We start from the raw sequence: 17,465 nt of genomic DNA on the forward strand, positions 1-17,465 counted from the left end.
CATGAGAAAATGGGGTGCAAAGAAAAACAAGGCCTAACATGTACCAGAAGGAAAGGTCAGAGCAGAGAGACACATATGCTGCTCACTCACCAAGGTTGAGAAAAGTAATGCCCTTTGTCACACGTGAGTCAACACTCCCAGGAGCAGTCGTGAAGGTCTTGCTGTGCCCTGCGGAGAGAACACCAGGCCAGAGAAAGGATGTCAAGAAACAAAGAGCTGCAATTCCACCCAAGGCAGTGACTCCACATCACACTCCCCACACTGAGTAACTGTGAAACCGACAAAGCAGGTGTCTTCAGGGTCCGAGAGCTCGTGGTTCCCCCATCATCCTCCAGAAGCCAGCACTGAAGACGGGTCACCTGAGTGTAGTCACAAGCCAGTAGTTGCTCCGGGCTTACACACAATCTTAGAGCTTAAACGGTGGCTTGTGCTGGGATAGAAGAATCTGAAGAACTTTACTTAAGAATCCAAGAGATGGAGAAGACCAGGTGGCTGTTTGACCCTCATGCCTCAAGGTTCAGTGCCACACCCTTGCCATCATTAAGGCCCTTGAAGACTTCTCTGAACCACTGAGGAAGCCCACTGTGAGTCAGTTATCTAGTACACTCAGGGTAGGTAGGACTGGGCTTCACGTCCCATTCTCCTAACTCTTAATCACGTTTATTAGCTCTTAGTACGACTTTCAGAAAAGTTCTATTTACTGGATTTAATTATTAACCATTTGAAAAAGGTATGAAAACGTTCCACAAATATCAAACTTGTATTATTAAAGCATGCATATAGGTCTTCTGAATTTTCTTCTGTTTTATTCATTATTAAGTTATTAAACATTTTTTACTTTGATCTCTAACTTCTGAAGGTAACATTAGGCATGGCTGCAGAATAAAATCTGGTGTGACCAGGCATAATTTTTTTTGAAAATCCTAATTTTAAATAATTTTAAGTCTACCCACAGTATTATTACATAGCTACTAATTTTAAGCAACTAAACCAGCAGAATAAATACTCTTTAGCATGGTTCAGGCTAAAACTATTAAAAGTCAATTTTAAAACTATTAAAGGGCACTCTGATATCAACTACAGAACTAGAAAAGATTGGACACTTCACTCCTGTCCTCCAGGCTGACTACTGACATATCAATTTCTTGGGCCACAGATGTATGAAATGAAATAAATGTACCTTAATTAGGTCTTAAGAGCTGTTAAAGTCTAAGATGGTAGAAACTTTTTAAACTAAAACCTTACGTACCTTTGTAAGCTAAATCTATAGGTACCTTTCAATTCGTAATAATATAAAAATAAAAAACACACTATCAGCAAATACAACTCTTTGCATTGGTCTATAGCCCTGGTAAACAGATATAGGTCAGGAAAAAATATATATTACACAATATTATTTTTAAAATAATATAAAAATAATTAGCTAACAACACTATCATTCATAAATTTTTTTAGGAAATATGTATTATATAGGTATACAGATATATGATGTACTGATCAAATTTGTTATAAGGTAATAAAACTTTAAAATCTATATATTTCGCTATTTGGAAAAAGTGATTATGCTAAAAAAAAAGAATAAATGAAAAGTACCTTTATGAAAGTAGAACACTGAATATGTGATTTGTTCACAAGAGTCAAAGTTCGGGCAGTAACATACACACAAACTTCCTAGAAGGAAGAAAGTATTTAGTAAAGCTTAAAAGAATCACAAAGTTTCCTAAGCTACTTAATCTTACTGCCATTCCTTTAGATGTTCTGCCTCAATTTACCTCATAGATTATTCCCAAATTCCAGAAATTAACTATTAACAAGTTACTAAGAAATTCCAGTATCCTTGCCTGGAGAATCCCACGGATGGAGGAGCCTGGTAGGCTACAGTCCATGGGGTCGCAGAGTTGGACACGACTGAGCGACTTCACTTTCACTTTCAAGAAATTTCAATTCAACAATTACTCAGCACACACTATATGCAATGTATAGTGGTAGGCTATTGAATGCTAGGAAAATGGAGAGAGACTTCCATATACGAAATCATGGGAGTCTAGAGAAGTTTACAAAGCTTCATGAGATTCTCCTCACATACACATCCTCCCCAGTGTTGTGCTCTTTTTCAGTTTGTTCTCCAGTCATTGCTAATAGCTATGGACCCCAGTTGATCAAAAATATGTCTCCTTTTTACAGACAGTTTCCAGTCTTATTATTTATTTACAATGGAAGGCAAACTGAGGCAATGAGAGCAAGTGGTGTGTGAGCCTGTTCCCACCTATATTTGGGTCACTGAGGTCTGTGGCCCAAGGTTGAAGGAGAGCTCCTGGGATAGACTGGTTTTTCCAGATGAGCGCTGACTGCCCTCACTTAGCCCACCACTTCAGAACAACCTCAGCCTGCCCACCCGCGTCAATGTGTAAAACTGTCCATCACGTCCAGCAGCTGCTGCCACCTGTACATATGGGTAAATTCATCAATGACTTACAAATGAGGGCATTATGCTTAGACTGATACTTCTATTCTAATGTCAGCATTTATGTGATCACCTGAAATAGGAGATTTCTAGGGTGAAAAGGAACTTGAGAAATCTGGTTCTAGTCCCAGAGTGAATATTCACTAGCTATGTGAACTCTTATCATTATTCTACTTCAGTGAATCATTTCCTCTACCATATTCCACTAGAGTTCCTTTGTTAAAAATCACGGTAGGGAAAAAAGGTCAATTTTCCCTCAGAAGGCTATTTCAGGATGTATTTAAGCATTCTGTTATAGTATTTATCAGTTTTGACTCTTTTAATGATTTTTAAGATTGCAATAAATTGTTAGAAATTCATTTTATTGTGATATTTTCAACATGAAATGACAAAAAAGAATAACTTTATCAGATTAAAAAAGGTAACAATTCTGTTAAATTTTAAATTACCGTTATGCTTAAAGATCACACAATAATACCTTTCTTTAAAACTACAGCAGACTCACTAAAAATAAAATAATGCTACACTAAAGCATAAACAAAAATAGTAATTAAAAGAGTTACCAAAGTTCCATGTACCACTTTGAATACTTTCATATAGTAAACATTCCATATGTTTACTATAGAATGTAAACCTACTGGTTTATCCTGTTCTTTTATGTTCTATGATCACAAGGACAAAGACATTTTTAACAGACAGAGTTAAAACTTCAGCCTCTCTCTGATAATAAAGAAATAAGAATTAAAATAAGGTACCACATTTTTCCTTTAAAATTAACAAAGTTTTAAAAATTATAATAAATTCTGCCAATGGAAGAACAATCTCAAATAATAGTTATGAAAGGTGAATGAGTACAACCTCTCTGAAAAAACAGTGCAGAGAATTAAATATATTCACATCTGTTGACCCAGCAACTGTTCTTTTAGGAATATGTCCTGAGGAATGAGCATGAAATATAAACAATATAAGGAAGATTATATCTCCATTCTAGAAAAAAATCTCTACACACCATTCTTTAGAGAATGGAGGTTATTGTTTTCCTTGTTTTGAAGAAAGTTAACATGAGATGTAGAATAAACTTATGTAAAAACATACATTGAGAGCCATATTCAGATATCATAGCAAGTATCTCCAAACAGGTTGCAGCTTAGTCCCCCTTCTCAATCAGAAAGGGGGAGAAAAGACACAGCAAGGGGAAATGGACTGTGCACAGGCTCTGCAAACCTGTCCCGCTCCTAGAATTTTCTCTGATAGTGTAAATGTTCTACTGGTTCTAGATCTGGTAGCCATGAGCCACATGTGACTACTGAGCATTTAAAAGATGGCTACTGTGACTGACAAACTCCTTTTAAATTTTATTTAATTTTAACAACTTAAATAGCCGCAGGTGGCTAGTGGCTACCATACGTGACAACACAGCTCTGGAGCACTGGTTCTCACCTCTGAAAGCACATTAAAGCTTCCTGAGCTCACAGATACCTAGACAAACTAAATCAGAAACTCTGGGGCTGATACTCAGGCATCAGTATTTGTTACATTTGCCTGAATCATATTAATTGAAATCTATAAGCCTCAGTTTCCTCATCTGTAAATAAGGAAAACATAGCACCTCCTTCATGTGGTTCTAATATGAGTGTTAAATGAGATAATAATGTATAAAGCTCTGGCAAAAAAGTTATATGTAGTCATAAAGGTTAGCTGCTATTATTATTCCAGAATAATTTTGCTGCTATTTATGAGTTTGGGGAAGTCAGAGTTTGGGGGAAAAAAAAAAAAACATGCTCTTAATGGTGTATACAGCGATGTTTAATGAATATTCATCAATGATGAAGATAATATCTCAAAGTTGGCTAGCCTGGGGGAAACCATTTGGACAATGAAAGCTATTATGGGCAAAGTTTTCCAAGGGAAATTATCTCATTGTAAAAAGCTCTATAAAATGCAAAACAGAGGCCTAATTCTGGGAACTTGTGAAGGGCAACTCTTACAATTAAATGTGCAGGACGGAGAAGTTACACTTTTCACCCCTTACCACCTCCCAGTAGGTGGTGCACAAGAAAGAATTACAGCCACCATGGACCCAGAATACACAGAGCATTCTAAGTACCACTTCAGGGTTGACTCTCAAGATAGGGAGTGCAGTCTTTCCTTCAATGCTTTAGAAAGTCCCTGATTCAGGCTTCCCTGGTAGCTAAGCTGGTAAAGAATTCGCCTGCAGTGCAGGAGATCCTGGTTTGATTCCTGGGTTGGCAAGACCCCTGTAGAAGGCATAGGCTACCCACTCCAGTATTCTTGGGCTTCCCTGGAGGCTCGGCTGGTAAAGAATCCATCCACAATGTAAGAGACCTGGGTTTGATCCCTGTCAGAAAACAACAGAATGGGAAAGACTATAGATCTCTTCAAGAAAATTAGAGATATCAAGGGAACAAAATTCAGGCAAAGATGGACTCAAAGATAAAGGACAGAAATGGTATGGACCTAACAGAAGCAGGAGATATTAAGAAGAGGTGGATGGATAGAATACACAAAAGAACTGTACAAAAAAGATCTTCACAACCCAGATAATAATGATGGTATGATCACTCACACTCACCTAGAGCCAGATATCCTGTAATGTGAAGTCAATTGGGCCTTAGGAAGCATCACTATGAACACAGCTAGTGGAGGTTATGGAATTCCAGTTGAGTTATTTCAAGTCCTAAAAGATGATGCTGTGAAACTGCTGCACTCAATATACCAGCACATTTGGAAAACTCAGCAGTGGCCACAGGACTGGAAAAAGGTCAGTTTTCATTCCAATCCCAAAGAAAGGCAATGCCAAAGAATGCTCAAACTACTGCACAATTGCACTCATCTCACACGCTAGTAAAGTAATGCTCAAAATTCTCCAAGTCAGGCTTCCACAATACATGAACTGTGAACTTCCAGATGTTCAAGCTGGTTTTAGAAAAGGCAGAGGAACCAGAGATCAAATTGCCAACATCCACTCGATCATCGAAAAAGCAAGAGAGTTCCAGAAAAACATCTATTTCTGCTTTATTGACTATGCCAAAGCCATTGACTGTGTGGATCACAATAAACTGTGGAAAATTCTGAGAGGTGGGCATACCAGACCACCTGACCTGCCTCTTGAGAAATCTGTATGCAGGTCAGGAAGCAACAGTTAGAACCAGATATGGAACAACAGACTGGTTCCAAATAGGAAAAGGAGTACATCAAAGCTGTATATTGTCACCCTGCTTATTTAACTTATATGCAGAGTACATCATGAGAAATACTGGGCTTGAGGAAGCACAAGCTGGAATCAAGATTGCTGGAAGAAATTTCAATAACCTCAGATATGCAGATGACACCACCCTTATGGCAGAAAGTGAAGAGGAACTAAAGAGCCTCTTAATGAAAGTGAAAGAGGAGAGTGAAAAAGTTGGCTTAAAGCTCAACATTCAGAAAACTAAGATCATGACATCTGGTCCCATCACTTCATGGCAAAGAGATGGGGAAACAGCGGAAACAATGGCTGACTTTATTTGGGGGGGATCAAAAATCACTGCAGATGGTGATTGCAGCCAAGAAATTAAAAGACGCTTACTCCTTGGAAAGAAAGTTATGACCAACCTAGACAGCATATTAAAAAGCAGAGACATTACTTTGCCAACAAAGGTCCCTCTAGTCAAGGCTATGGTTTTTCCAGTAGTCATGTATGGATGTGACAGTTGGACCACAAAGAAAGCTGAGCACTGAAGAATTGATGCTTTTGAACTGTGGTGTTGGAGAAGACTCTTGAGAGTCCCTTGGACTGCAAGGAGATCCAACCAGTCCATCCTAAAGGAGATCAGTCCTGGGTGTTCACTGGAAGGACTGATGTTGAAGCTGAAACTCCAATACTTTGGCCACCTGAAGCGAAGAGCTGACTCATTTAAAAAGACCCTGATGCTGGGAAAGACTGAGGGCAGGAGGACAAGGGGACGACAGAGGATGAGATGGTTGGATGGCATCACCAACTCAATGGACATGGGTTTGGGTAGACTCCGGCAGTTGGTGATGGATAGGGAGGCCTGGCATGCTGCAGTTCATGGGGTTGCAAAGAGTCTGACACGACTGAGTGACTGAACTGACTGACCCACTCCAGTATTCTGGCCTGGAGAATTCCATGGACAGTATAGTCCATGGGTTTGCAAAGAGTCGGACACAACTAAGCAATTCAGATAGGGTGTTCAGTCTTTCCTTCAATGCTGTAGAAAGTCCCTGATTCATCCTCCTATTGTTAAAAATGTATTAGAAAAAACTATAGGAACTCATAATCCTAATAAATCAGTGGTCTGACATTAACAGAGCACTGTTGCCCACCACTAACTCTTATGATCAGCCTTATCTTTGAGATTTTAACCTTTAAATCTCTGAAAGGTAGCACATTTCATTTCTTAGGGCAGGAAAATTCAGGTAAGAAGTGATGGTGAAAGGTCAAAGTAGCTCTCAATGACCAATATGGAACAACTGAACAACAAATGTTATTACAGCATCAGCATGAATGTAATAGTTGAAATAAGTAGAGTTTGTAAAAGGTCCTGAGTCCATTGGCATTTCTTTCAAGAACCATGTTTTCTGTTCTCCACACCAGTGGAAAACTAAGCTCCTTATTATAGAGGGAGCCATATAGGGATTAGACAATTTGAGCCTTTCTCCATTTGCTGAAGTAGGTATTTGTTTGTTTTAATCACAGTTTCAAAAGCTGTTTTTGAAAAGTAATTTGGGAAATACATGAACTGACAACTTATGAGTTGAAAATAAAAAGGGTGCTTCTTTTGGTTTATTTCATCTTAAATCTGAAAGCATCCCATTTGAAACAGGCTTATTTTTTCGATTTCAAAGCTGACTTTGAAAAGCAAGGCTCCTGGACAAGGAAAAACAGGCTCTTTCACATCTTTTGCCAAATTAACCTAACATTTCTTAAGATATGTCATAGATAGCCTATTTATGAACTACTAATATATGTGAGAAATTCCTGTGGTAATAAAATAAAAAGGAATAAAAGCTTCACAGAATAAAAACCTAAAATGATTGTTTATATCCAACAGATTTAAACTAAGTAGCAGGGAAGAACCAGCCTGGGGGCACCACATGAGCTCTGGATCCCATTACATTCCACCTTCTAAGCAAATTCACTCTACTAGTTATTTCTCTCTGCTGTATATTGTCATCTTTTCTTTTCCACTAAATATCCTATAAGCATTCAAACATACTACAGTCTCTACCATCTCAAAAAATAATGTCCCCACAATCCCACTTCCCCATCCAGCTGCTGCCTCTCTTACGCATGCACATGTTGCTATAATTTTTCAATTCTCACATGAGATTTCACCCAGCACAATCAAGATTTTACCTCAATCACCCAGCACAAACTACACACAGTAACTTCCATGCAGCCATACCTAATGGGCTCCACTTTTCACCACCTACTAAAAGTCACTCTTTTTTATAAATCCCCTTGGCTCTTGGCTGCTATAACATCTCACTTGGTTTCCCTCTTGTCTCCCCATACTCCTTCCTTTTTCTTTGAATGATCTACACAACGTTTGTATATTTATGTCCAGATCTAATTCCTAAACCTCCTCCCTTTTTTTGACCCTTTACTTGTGTGAGATAAGTGCAACTGTACAATAGTTTGAGCATTCTTTGGCATTGCCTTTCTTTGGAATTAGAATGAAAACTGATCTTTTCCAGTCCTGGGGCCACTGCTGAATTTTCCAAATTTGCTGACATATTGAGTGCAGCACTTTCACAGCATCATCTTTTAGGATTTGAAATAGCTCAACTGGAATTCCATCACCTCCACTAGCTTTGTTCATAGTTATGCTTCCTAAGGCCTGCATGACTTCACATTCTAGGATGTCTGGCTCTAGGTGAGTGATCACACCATCATGATTATCTGGGTTGTGAAGACCTTTTTGTATAGTTCTTCTGTGTATCCTTGCCACCTCTTAATATCTTCTGCTTGCTAGGTCCAGACCATTTCTGTCCTTTATTGAGCCCACCTTTGCATGAAATGTTCCCTTGGTATCTCTAATTTTCTTGAAGAGATCTCTAGTCTTTCCCATTCTATTGTTTTCCTCAATTTCTTTGCATTGATCACTGAGGAAGGCTTTCTTATCTCTCCTTGCTATTCTTTGGAACTCTGCATTCAAATGGGAATATCTTTCCTTTTCTCCTTTGCCTTTTGCTTCTCTTCTTTTCTCAGCTATTTGTAAGGCCTCCTCAGAGAACCATTTTGCCTTTTTGCATTTCTTTTTCTTGAGGATGGTCTTGATCCCTGCCTCTTGTACAATGTCATGAACCTCCATTCATAATTCTTCAGGCACTCTGTCTATCAGATTTAATCCCTTGAATCTATTTATCACTTCCTCTCTATAATCATAAGGGATTTGATTAAGGTCATTCCTGAATGGTCTAGTGGTTTTCACTACTTTCTTCAATTTAAGTCTGAGTTTGGCAATAAGGAGTTCATGATCTGAGTCACAGTCAGCTCCCAGTCTTGTTTTTGCTGACGGTATAGAGCTTCTCCAACTTCAGCTGCAAAGAATAGAATCAATCAGATTTTGGTGTTGACCATCTGGTGATGTCCATGTGTAGAGTCTTCTCTTCTGTCTTCTCTTGGGCTTCCCTGATAGCTCAGCTGGTAAAGAATCTACCTGCAATGCAGGAGACCTGGGTTTGATCCCTGGGTTGGGAAAATCCCCTGGAGAAGGGAAAGGCTATCCACTACAGTATTCTGGCCTGGAGAATTCCATGAACTCACAAGAGACTGACCCAGACTTGCCTGTGAGTATCCAGGAGCCTCTGGCGGAGGCGTTGGTCGGCTGTGGCCTGCTGCAGGGCTGGGGGCGCTGAGTGCAGCAGTGTGTGCATGGGACCTTTTGAAGGAGGTCACCATTATCTTTGTTACCTCCACCATAGATTGGCCTTAGGCCAAGTAACAGGGAGGGAACACAGCCTCATCCATTGACAGAAAATTGGATTAAAGATTTACTGAGTATGGCTCAGAACAAGACCCAGTTTCCACCTCAGTCAGACTCTCCCATCAGGAAGCTTCCATAAGCCTCTTATCCTTCTCCATCAGAGGGAAGACAGACTGAAAACCACAATCACAGAAAACAAACCAATCTGATCACAAGGACCACAGCCTTGTCTACCTAAGTCAATGAAACTATGAGCTACCCAAGGGCTACCCAAGACAGACGGGTCATGGTGGAGAGTTCTGACAAAAACATGGTCCACTGGAGAAGGGAATGGCAAACCACTTCAACATTCTTGCCTTGAGAACCCCATGAACAGTATGAAAAGGCAAAAATATAGGAGACTGAAAGATGAACTCCTCAGGTCGGTAGGTGCCCAATATGCTACTGAAGATCAGTGGAGAAATAACTTCAGAAAGAATGAAGAGACAGAGCTAAAGCAAAAACAACACCCAGTTGTGGATGTGACTGGGGATGGAAGTAAAGCCTGAAGCTGTAAAGAAAATATTGCATAGGAACCTGGAATGTTAGGTCCATGAATTAAGGCAAATTGGAAGTGGTCAAACAGGAGATGGCAAGAGTGAACATTAACATTTTAGGAATCAGTGAACTAAAATGGACTGGAATGGGCGAATTTAATTCAGATGACCATTATATCTACTACAGAGGGAAAGAATCCCTTAGAAGAAATGGAATAGCCCGCATAGTCAACATGAGTCTGAAATGCAGTACTTGGGTGCAATCTCAAAAACAACAGAATGATCTCTGTTTATTTCCAAGGCAAACCATTCAACATCACAGTAATCCAAGTCTATGCCCCAACCAGTAATGCTGAAGAAGCTGAAGCTGAATGGTTCTATGAAGACCTACAAGATCTTCTAGAACTAACACCCAAAAAAGATATCCTTTTCATTATAGGGGACTGGAATGCAAAAGTAGGAAGTCAAGAGATACCTGGAATAACAGGCAAATTTGGCCTTGGAGTACAGAATGAAGCAGCTTTGCCAAGAGAACACACTGGTTATAGCAAACACCCTCTTCCAACAACACAGGAGAAGCCACCCTCATCTCTTGCTAAAATCCTTCCATGGTCTGCGAGGCCCTACATGACCGGGCCCCTGCCTACCTCTTCAGCTCTCTCTCCCAATACTTTTCCTATTGCTCACTTTACTGCAACTAGTCACCCTGTTCTTAGCTTACATACATCCTTCAAGTATCAAGGGAAATATTATTTCCTGCCCTAAATTTCCCAATACTGGTTTATAGAGGGACTTGTGGGCCTGAAGGAGACCCTAAATGGAGAGAAAACTATGGGAAGCATTTTGAAAGAGTGAGGTGGAAAAGGAAGCAATTTTCAGGACTAAGAATGCATTGGCTGAAGTAGAACATACTTGAACATACTATAACAGTATCTTCTATTAAACCTCCACTATATGCTCTCATGGCTTCCTAGAATTCTCATTCATAAAATGCACCAGGGTTCTATTCAAATACTACGTGTGCACGTACTTAATGTCCAACATTCATACTAAGTAGTAACTTTCTATTAATGCTCCGTAAGGGTCAGCTCAATGAATACTATATAATATGGCTTTAAATGAATGTAACTTTAGTCCAAGCGCTACTTAACTCTAATAGTGACTGTCCACTCAAGTTGGGGTATTAAATATGGCTATTAGATTTAGTTATTAGAGTTGATTACTTAGATGATTATTAAAGTTAATGAGCAGTTTTTTCATGAGATTCATTGACCGTAACCATACTGCTCTCCTCTCATTTTCAGACATGATTTTCCCCCCTCCCTACTTTTTCTATCTATAATAAACAGGTCTTAAGAGATGGAATACTGTACACTCATAACTTGTATGTGAAGATTTGATTGTCAGCTCAGTAGGTTATAGCATGGCTCTGAAAGTAGCAAATCACATGGGTTTAGAACTCCAAAATCAGTAAGCCAGACACAAAAAGCATCCCTCTCATTGTATGTCATTTCTTTAAAACGAAGCAGGTGAGAAAATGTAGCTTGATTAAATACGAACCCATCCCCTCTACTAGAGAAATAATACAAAGAAAAACTTTTAGAACAATAGCTGGACTGTGGCTTCTTTTATACAGACAGCAAATGTATAAAACAGTGGAGAAGTTAATTTGGTATGTAAATATTCACATGATCACTTATATGTTCAGGATCCATATAGTTGAACAATGGCTAAATATATGGAACTCAAGTAAAATTTAATAAATTGACAAATACAACCCGGTTCTACCTGTATGGTTGGTAAAAACACATAAGGTCAGGCGTTTGGATAATTCCTCTTGGTCCTGAAGATCACTATATCCAAAGTTGACAAGTCTAAGAACATAAAGGATAAGAATTTACAAATAAGTTCCCTCATAAAAGATGTGAGCAACCACTATAATTTATCCACATGTCTCTGAGAAATTTAAGTAGATAATGTCTTTTTGTTAAAACAAATAAGTAAAGCAATAATTTTTCAATCCTTGGTCCAGGAAGATCCCATATGCTGCAGACAGCAACTAAGTCCATGTGCCACAAATACTGAGCTTGTGGTCCCAGGAACTGCGACTACTGAAGCCTTCGTGCCCTGGAGTCTGTGCCCCACAAGAGAAGCCACCACAATGAGACGCTACTAGAGATAGTCCCCGCTTGCCACAACTAGAGAAAAGCCCACACGGCAGTGAAGACCCAACACAGCCAAAAAATAAATAAATAAAATTATTTTTTAAAAAACAGTAATTTTTAAAAATACATGGGATATAAATGGCATGGTCCTGGCAATAGGGAAAAGAATACACAATATTTCAACTTTTGTCTAGTTTTAGAATAATGTTGATGCTACATTTCAAAATAAACAGAACTGAATATTCATATATGATCAAATAAAGCTAGTGAAATGCAGCATTTTGCAATTATCATTAATTCAGGAAGACTTTCTTCTGTGCACTGATGGCTCTGAGCCTATTTTTTCAAAAGCAGCTCCTGTTTTTACCAAATGTAAAACAGCCTGGGGGGGGGGGGGGGGAGGGAAATCTTGTCTTTTGTATAAAAATGAAAACAGGGGAAAGCAATAGACTCAGCTGAGCTATAAATGAATTGACCTGAGACATCCTCTTTGATGGCAACAAGAAAAGGGTTCTGATGCTTCATTCTAAACACAGAGCTTTCTGACTCTGACCCTGAATCTTTTTATTGAATTACAGAGCCCTTCCACAGATCAAAAAAATGAAGATACCCTATAGAAATAAATGGCTAAGAAAATCAATATGATTGCCTTTACATGGAAAAACCCTGTGTTTATACTTGGTAACACTGTTTATATTTCCTATAGAAAACAGAAACTGAAAAGATGACAAACACTCCCTCACACAAACAGAACATCAAATTATCCTTTTAGCAGTATATCACAGATTATGTTTAAATATAATCATTCTGTCCAGAAGTGTCTATAAGAAAATAATAATAATTTAGGAGTAACCTACTTGAATCCTGAGTCACTTAATGATATATCCAAGGGTGCTTCAAACTGTCAAAAAATCAAGTGATAACAAAGGAAAAGATGACATTAGTTAAGTGATGATAGTTCTGGAAACCAGAGCAAACCTGATGACACTATGTTTACATAATGATGAAGAGCTCCTTTAACTAGCATTATCTTCAGAGGCTATTTCACAAGTCCACATAGAGAAAGTGCACTGGGAATTTTCTGGAGTCTACATAAATCACAAGTTTGGTGTATATTTATCAATCATAAATATACATCAAGATTTAGCTTCAGATTTGACTACCATAGATGGGTTGTGTAATAAGTCAATTGGAAGGAGTAGGCTTTTATAGGACACAGACGATTGTGTAGGGAGGGAAGGAATGGTATCTTTAGAAAGAGAATGAGTGTGAGTCCAAAAGGCAGGGGGTGGGGGCAGGAGGAGCAAATGAACTTCTTATAATGGTATGATGTCAATCTGCATTAGACACCAATATTAATCCTAACCAGGAAGAATAATAATGTTCTGTCCATCACAGATAAAGATACTTATGACTCCTCACTACAAAGATACTTCTCACTACACTCCAAATACTTTTCCAGGAGTGATTCTAGATTTTTACTAATTAAACTATATCCTCTCATCAACTTTAGACTCAATCCACCATCCTCACACATCCTTTTGGATCAAACGACGTGTAATCACGTACTACTGAGCACACCTACCACATACTACCTCCTACTAAATACTACCTTCTACTAACCCTCACTCTTAACCATGCTTCTTTATTGTGAAGCATTCAATTGACAGAAATTCCCTATGTGTGCTTTTCTAATCACTTATATTAATTGCATTTACTATAAAGCTGAAGCTTTGAGCTGGAAGGAACTATCTTACTTGCTCATACAAGCTATTAATACATGATGAAGAATGCTAAAATGCTCTTTATGATAACTTTCATTAAAAAGGAGCAATGGTTAGTATAAGGGCTTCCCTTGTGGCTCAGTTGGTAAAGAATTCACCTGCAATGTGTGAGACCTGCGTTCTACCCCTGGGTTGGGCAGATCCCCTGGAGAAGGGAAAGGCTACCCACTCCAGTATTCTGGCCTGGAGAATTCCATGGACTGTATAGTCTATGGGGTCATAGAGTCAAACATGACTGAGCGACTTTCACACAAATCACAAAATGGCTATAAAATTTCACCATATAACCCAATCATTTTCTGGACTTACCATTAACTTAAAGTGCTCATCAGCATAAAATTGGATGCATTTTAAGACACTCCTTGATTTCTAAAAGACAAAACAGAGTAAGTGACAAATTAAGAAAACAAACAAACACTAAAGAGAGAGAGAAAAGGAAGCAACCAAAAAGTAAACAGTAATGAAAATCTTCATTATGTGTAATAAACTTTGACTGACTGCTCTCATCAATGAAAATGAAGTAATTAATAAATTACAATAATGATAATTCAAAATTAAAACACTCCCATAAAAAAGAAAGCCAGTGGACTAGTTTTTACCTTCAGATCAATATAGTATAATCTCTGCTCTGACATATCCCACTGAGCCCAAACAAAATCTTCGGCTACTCTCTCTCTTGGGAGATGGCCAGAATTTTTAATTACCTAAGGAGGCAAAGAGATTTTAGAAATAAATAACTGTTTTAAAAAAGAACATATCTGGGTTTCATAATTATTTTGAATAGTCTATCTTTATAATACATGTAAATATTTCCACGGTTTATTTTTAGTTGCCCCCTACCTCCAACATATACACATGGAAACTCTTTCCAAAAAAGATTTAAGGTATCATTTCATTACTTGCTCTTCACAACACTCTGCAATAAACTATTTTTTTCTTGTTCTTAGTTAGACAGACAGGCTGGGGCTGTTGAAGGCAAGGCCATATCTATCACAAATCAACAGCTAGGCAAATAGAAGATTCAAAGCTTCCTGTTTTGGACATAACATACGCAAGTATCTGCAGTCTAGAGGGCTTTAGTACCAAAGGTTAACTGTGAGATCAAGGGAAAATTCAAGGAGAGGGGAGTACTGGGCAACAATCCTAGATCTGCCATAAACCCTTCATGTGGCTTTGGTCATGGTTCTTACCTGTCCATCTTCTACAATGAGTATGATGATACTGCCCATTTCTCAGCAATACTTAATTTTTCATCCTTCAAGACCCAGCTGAGGCATTGCCTCCTGTACAAAGCCCAATTTCACCTCCCAGTATGAAGGCAAAGCTCCCCCTCTCTGTATTTCTATGTCACTTTGGCATGCTTCTATCACATTTATACTTTAATTAATGCTGTAAGTCTACCCCAATGAGTATGCACTCTTCTACAACACCTTTATATTTTCAATGACTTGCTGTTTCTAGTATGTAGTGGTACTCAAGAAATACTTGTTAAATGAAGGGAAAGGAAATAAGGTATGCAAGGGTAAATTGACAAAGAAATGCTAAATGTAATACAAGGAATGAAGAGTTCATTTTCCTCAAAATGCTCAACAAGCAAAAGCTAACTATACTGGGACAGGTAAATGAAGAACGAAGACAAGCTGATGCAGGAGAATGAGGGAAAGAAGGGATAGACCTTTTATTGATGGTCTGATGGACCATCAGAATGATCCACATTTGTACCTAAACCCTCTCTAATCTCAAACGGGATTTCTCCTCTGAGGCTAAGTCGGAACTCAAGGGAGGCACAGGGCAAGCAGAATCATACACTTCTATTTCTGTTTGCCTGGTTCCATCACATTTTCTGGAAAAAGATCCAAGAGTACTTATCTGACTCTTAACTTTGGGAAACTCATCTTGTTTCCATCTGACGGCAATCCAGGTTCATATAGCAGTTCTTCCCTCTCCAGAGTTACCTTACCTGTGTGAGTCTACATTGTTGTGTTTCCTGAAAACGCTGGGATAAATACAATACCATCGCTTTTATATAGGGATGTTAGGGGTTGTTATAGGGGTTATAGGTTGTTATAGGGCTGTTGTATAGGGATGTTAGCAGTGCCTCACAGAAGGGCACACGTGGATGAAGGTGTGCTGGGGCTGCATCATCTTGGCCAGGAGAATCCTTCCTGGGCTTCTGACAATTGCCTCCTGGCCTCACTCTCCCAGCAATGTCTCTCATGACTCCCAACCCCTCTTCTGACCAGCAGTCCTCTGTCTGTATCCATTTCCAGTTCCTGACTCCAATTTGTTTATTTAACTACCTCCAAACCCTCACTGATGGTTTTGGGATTTTGCACCTTGGTCCTTCCTCTCTGGCCTGACCATTTCCAACCATTGGCCTTGTCTTTGCCCTCCCATCCATCTGGGCCCCAGAGCTCTAGTCACACACTTTCTGGTCATTTCCCAGCCAGGCCTCTTGATTTGAGGCTTTCAATCATAGATACACAATTAACAAATGCCATTTCTCATTTCAATTTTGTTCACATAATTTAAAATTAAAATCAGAGAAAGTGTTTTGATGTAGACTGTTTAAATATTGAAGGAAATCATTTTAATATCAGTAATATCACAAAAGCTGTCAAGAAAAAAGACAACCTAGCAAAAATATAGACAAGAATATAACTAAACAATTTTCAGAAAAATAAATTCACATAGGCAATAAGCGTAGAAAATGTTCAAACTCAACAATATTAAAGGAAATACTAACTCAAATAATAATGATAACAACTTAAACCCATCAAACTGGATTTTTTAAAAAGGGAAATACATCTATTACTGGTATGGATAGAGGGAAAGGGTACTTTTATGTTTTGCTTGCAAAACTAAATTGTTACAAGTCTTTTGGAATGTAATCTGGCAAAATGTGTTGAAGTTTATTAAATGCATATAACCATCAACCCACTTAGCCATCCCTGAGGGTTTAATCCAAAGAAACGTGTACCAAACATGTAAAGTTAAAAACATTTGAAATGATTTGTACTGTAAACAAATAAAAGGGGGGAAAAGGCAATCAAGTCAATATCCATCCATGGAAGAATGGTGACAAAACTGTGTACATCCATGCCAGGGACTGTCTGCACTTCTGAAGGCAATGAACTAAACTACCTTAGGTTGCTCGGCAGTAATTCCATAAAGCTGACTAAGGAAAGAGTGAATAATAAACAAACCCCTGGGTGTATCAGGGTGGAGATGTGAGACACAGAGGTATGGAGAAAAGTATGAAAAGATACACAATACACATGGTTGTGAACAAAAGTTAGAGGTGAAGAGTCAAAGGGGATGTGGAAAACAAGCGAAAAAGAAAAGAAAACTGAACTCTATGGAACCTCAGCATATATGCTATGATCTCATTTACTATATGCATGTATATGTATACGTGTATACAAATTAAGAGAAAGAAGTCATATCTCTGTTTAGAAATCTACAGGGATACCCCTGATATATTAAGCAAAAGCAAAGGCAGCAAATTAATATTTATACTATGAATCTATTTTAGTAAAAGCAACTAAATCCCAGTATCTGTG

General features: G+C 38.5%; 1 protein-coding gene across 2 annotated transcripts in view; it reads right to left on the bottom strand.

Moving 5' to 3' along the window:
• The window catches only part of GSAP (gamma-secretase activating protein), a 90,442-nt gene that overhangs the window by 46,970 nt on the left and 26,007 nt on the right, over positions 1 to 17,465 (bottom strand). For both annotated transcript variants that reach the window (XM_020880312.2, XM_070469718.1), the window contains exons 9-14: positions 14,502 to 14,606; positions 14,212 to 14,271; positions 12,976 to 13,019; positions 11,742 to 11,827; positions 1,594 to 1,671; positions 91 to 168 (exon numbers count right to left, since the gene is read on the bottom strand). In XM_020880312.2, coding sequence (XP_020735971.2) covers positions 91 to 168; positions 1,594 to 1,671; positions 11,742 to 11,827; positions 12,976 to 13,019; positions 14,212 to 14,271; positions 14,502 to 14,606 — 451 coding nt within the window. The remainder of the gene's footprint in view (positions 1 to 90; positions 169 to 1,593; positions 1,672 to 11,741; positions 11,828 to 12,975; positions 13,020 to 14,211; positions 14,272 to 14,501; positions 14,607 to 17,465) is intronic.

This window comes from Odocoileus virginianus, chromosome 1 (genome assembly GCF_023699985.2).
Source record: "Odocoileus virginianus isolate 20LAN1187 ecotype Illinois chromosome 1, Ovbor_1.2, whole genome shotgun sequence".
NCBI lineage: Eukaryota > Metazoa > Chordata > Mammalia > Artiodactyla > Cervidae > Odocoileus > Odocoileus virginianus.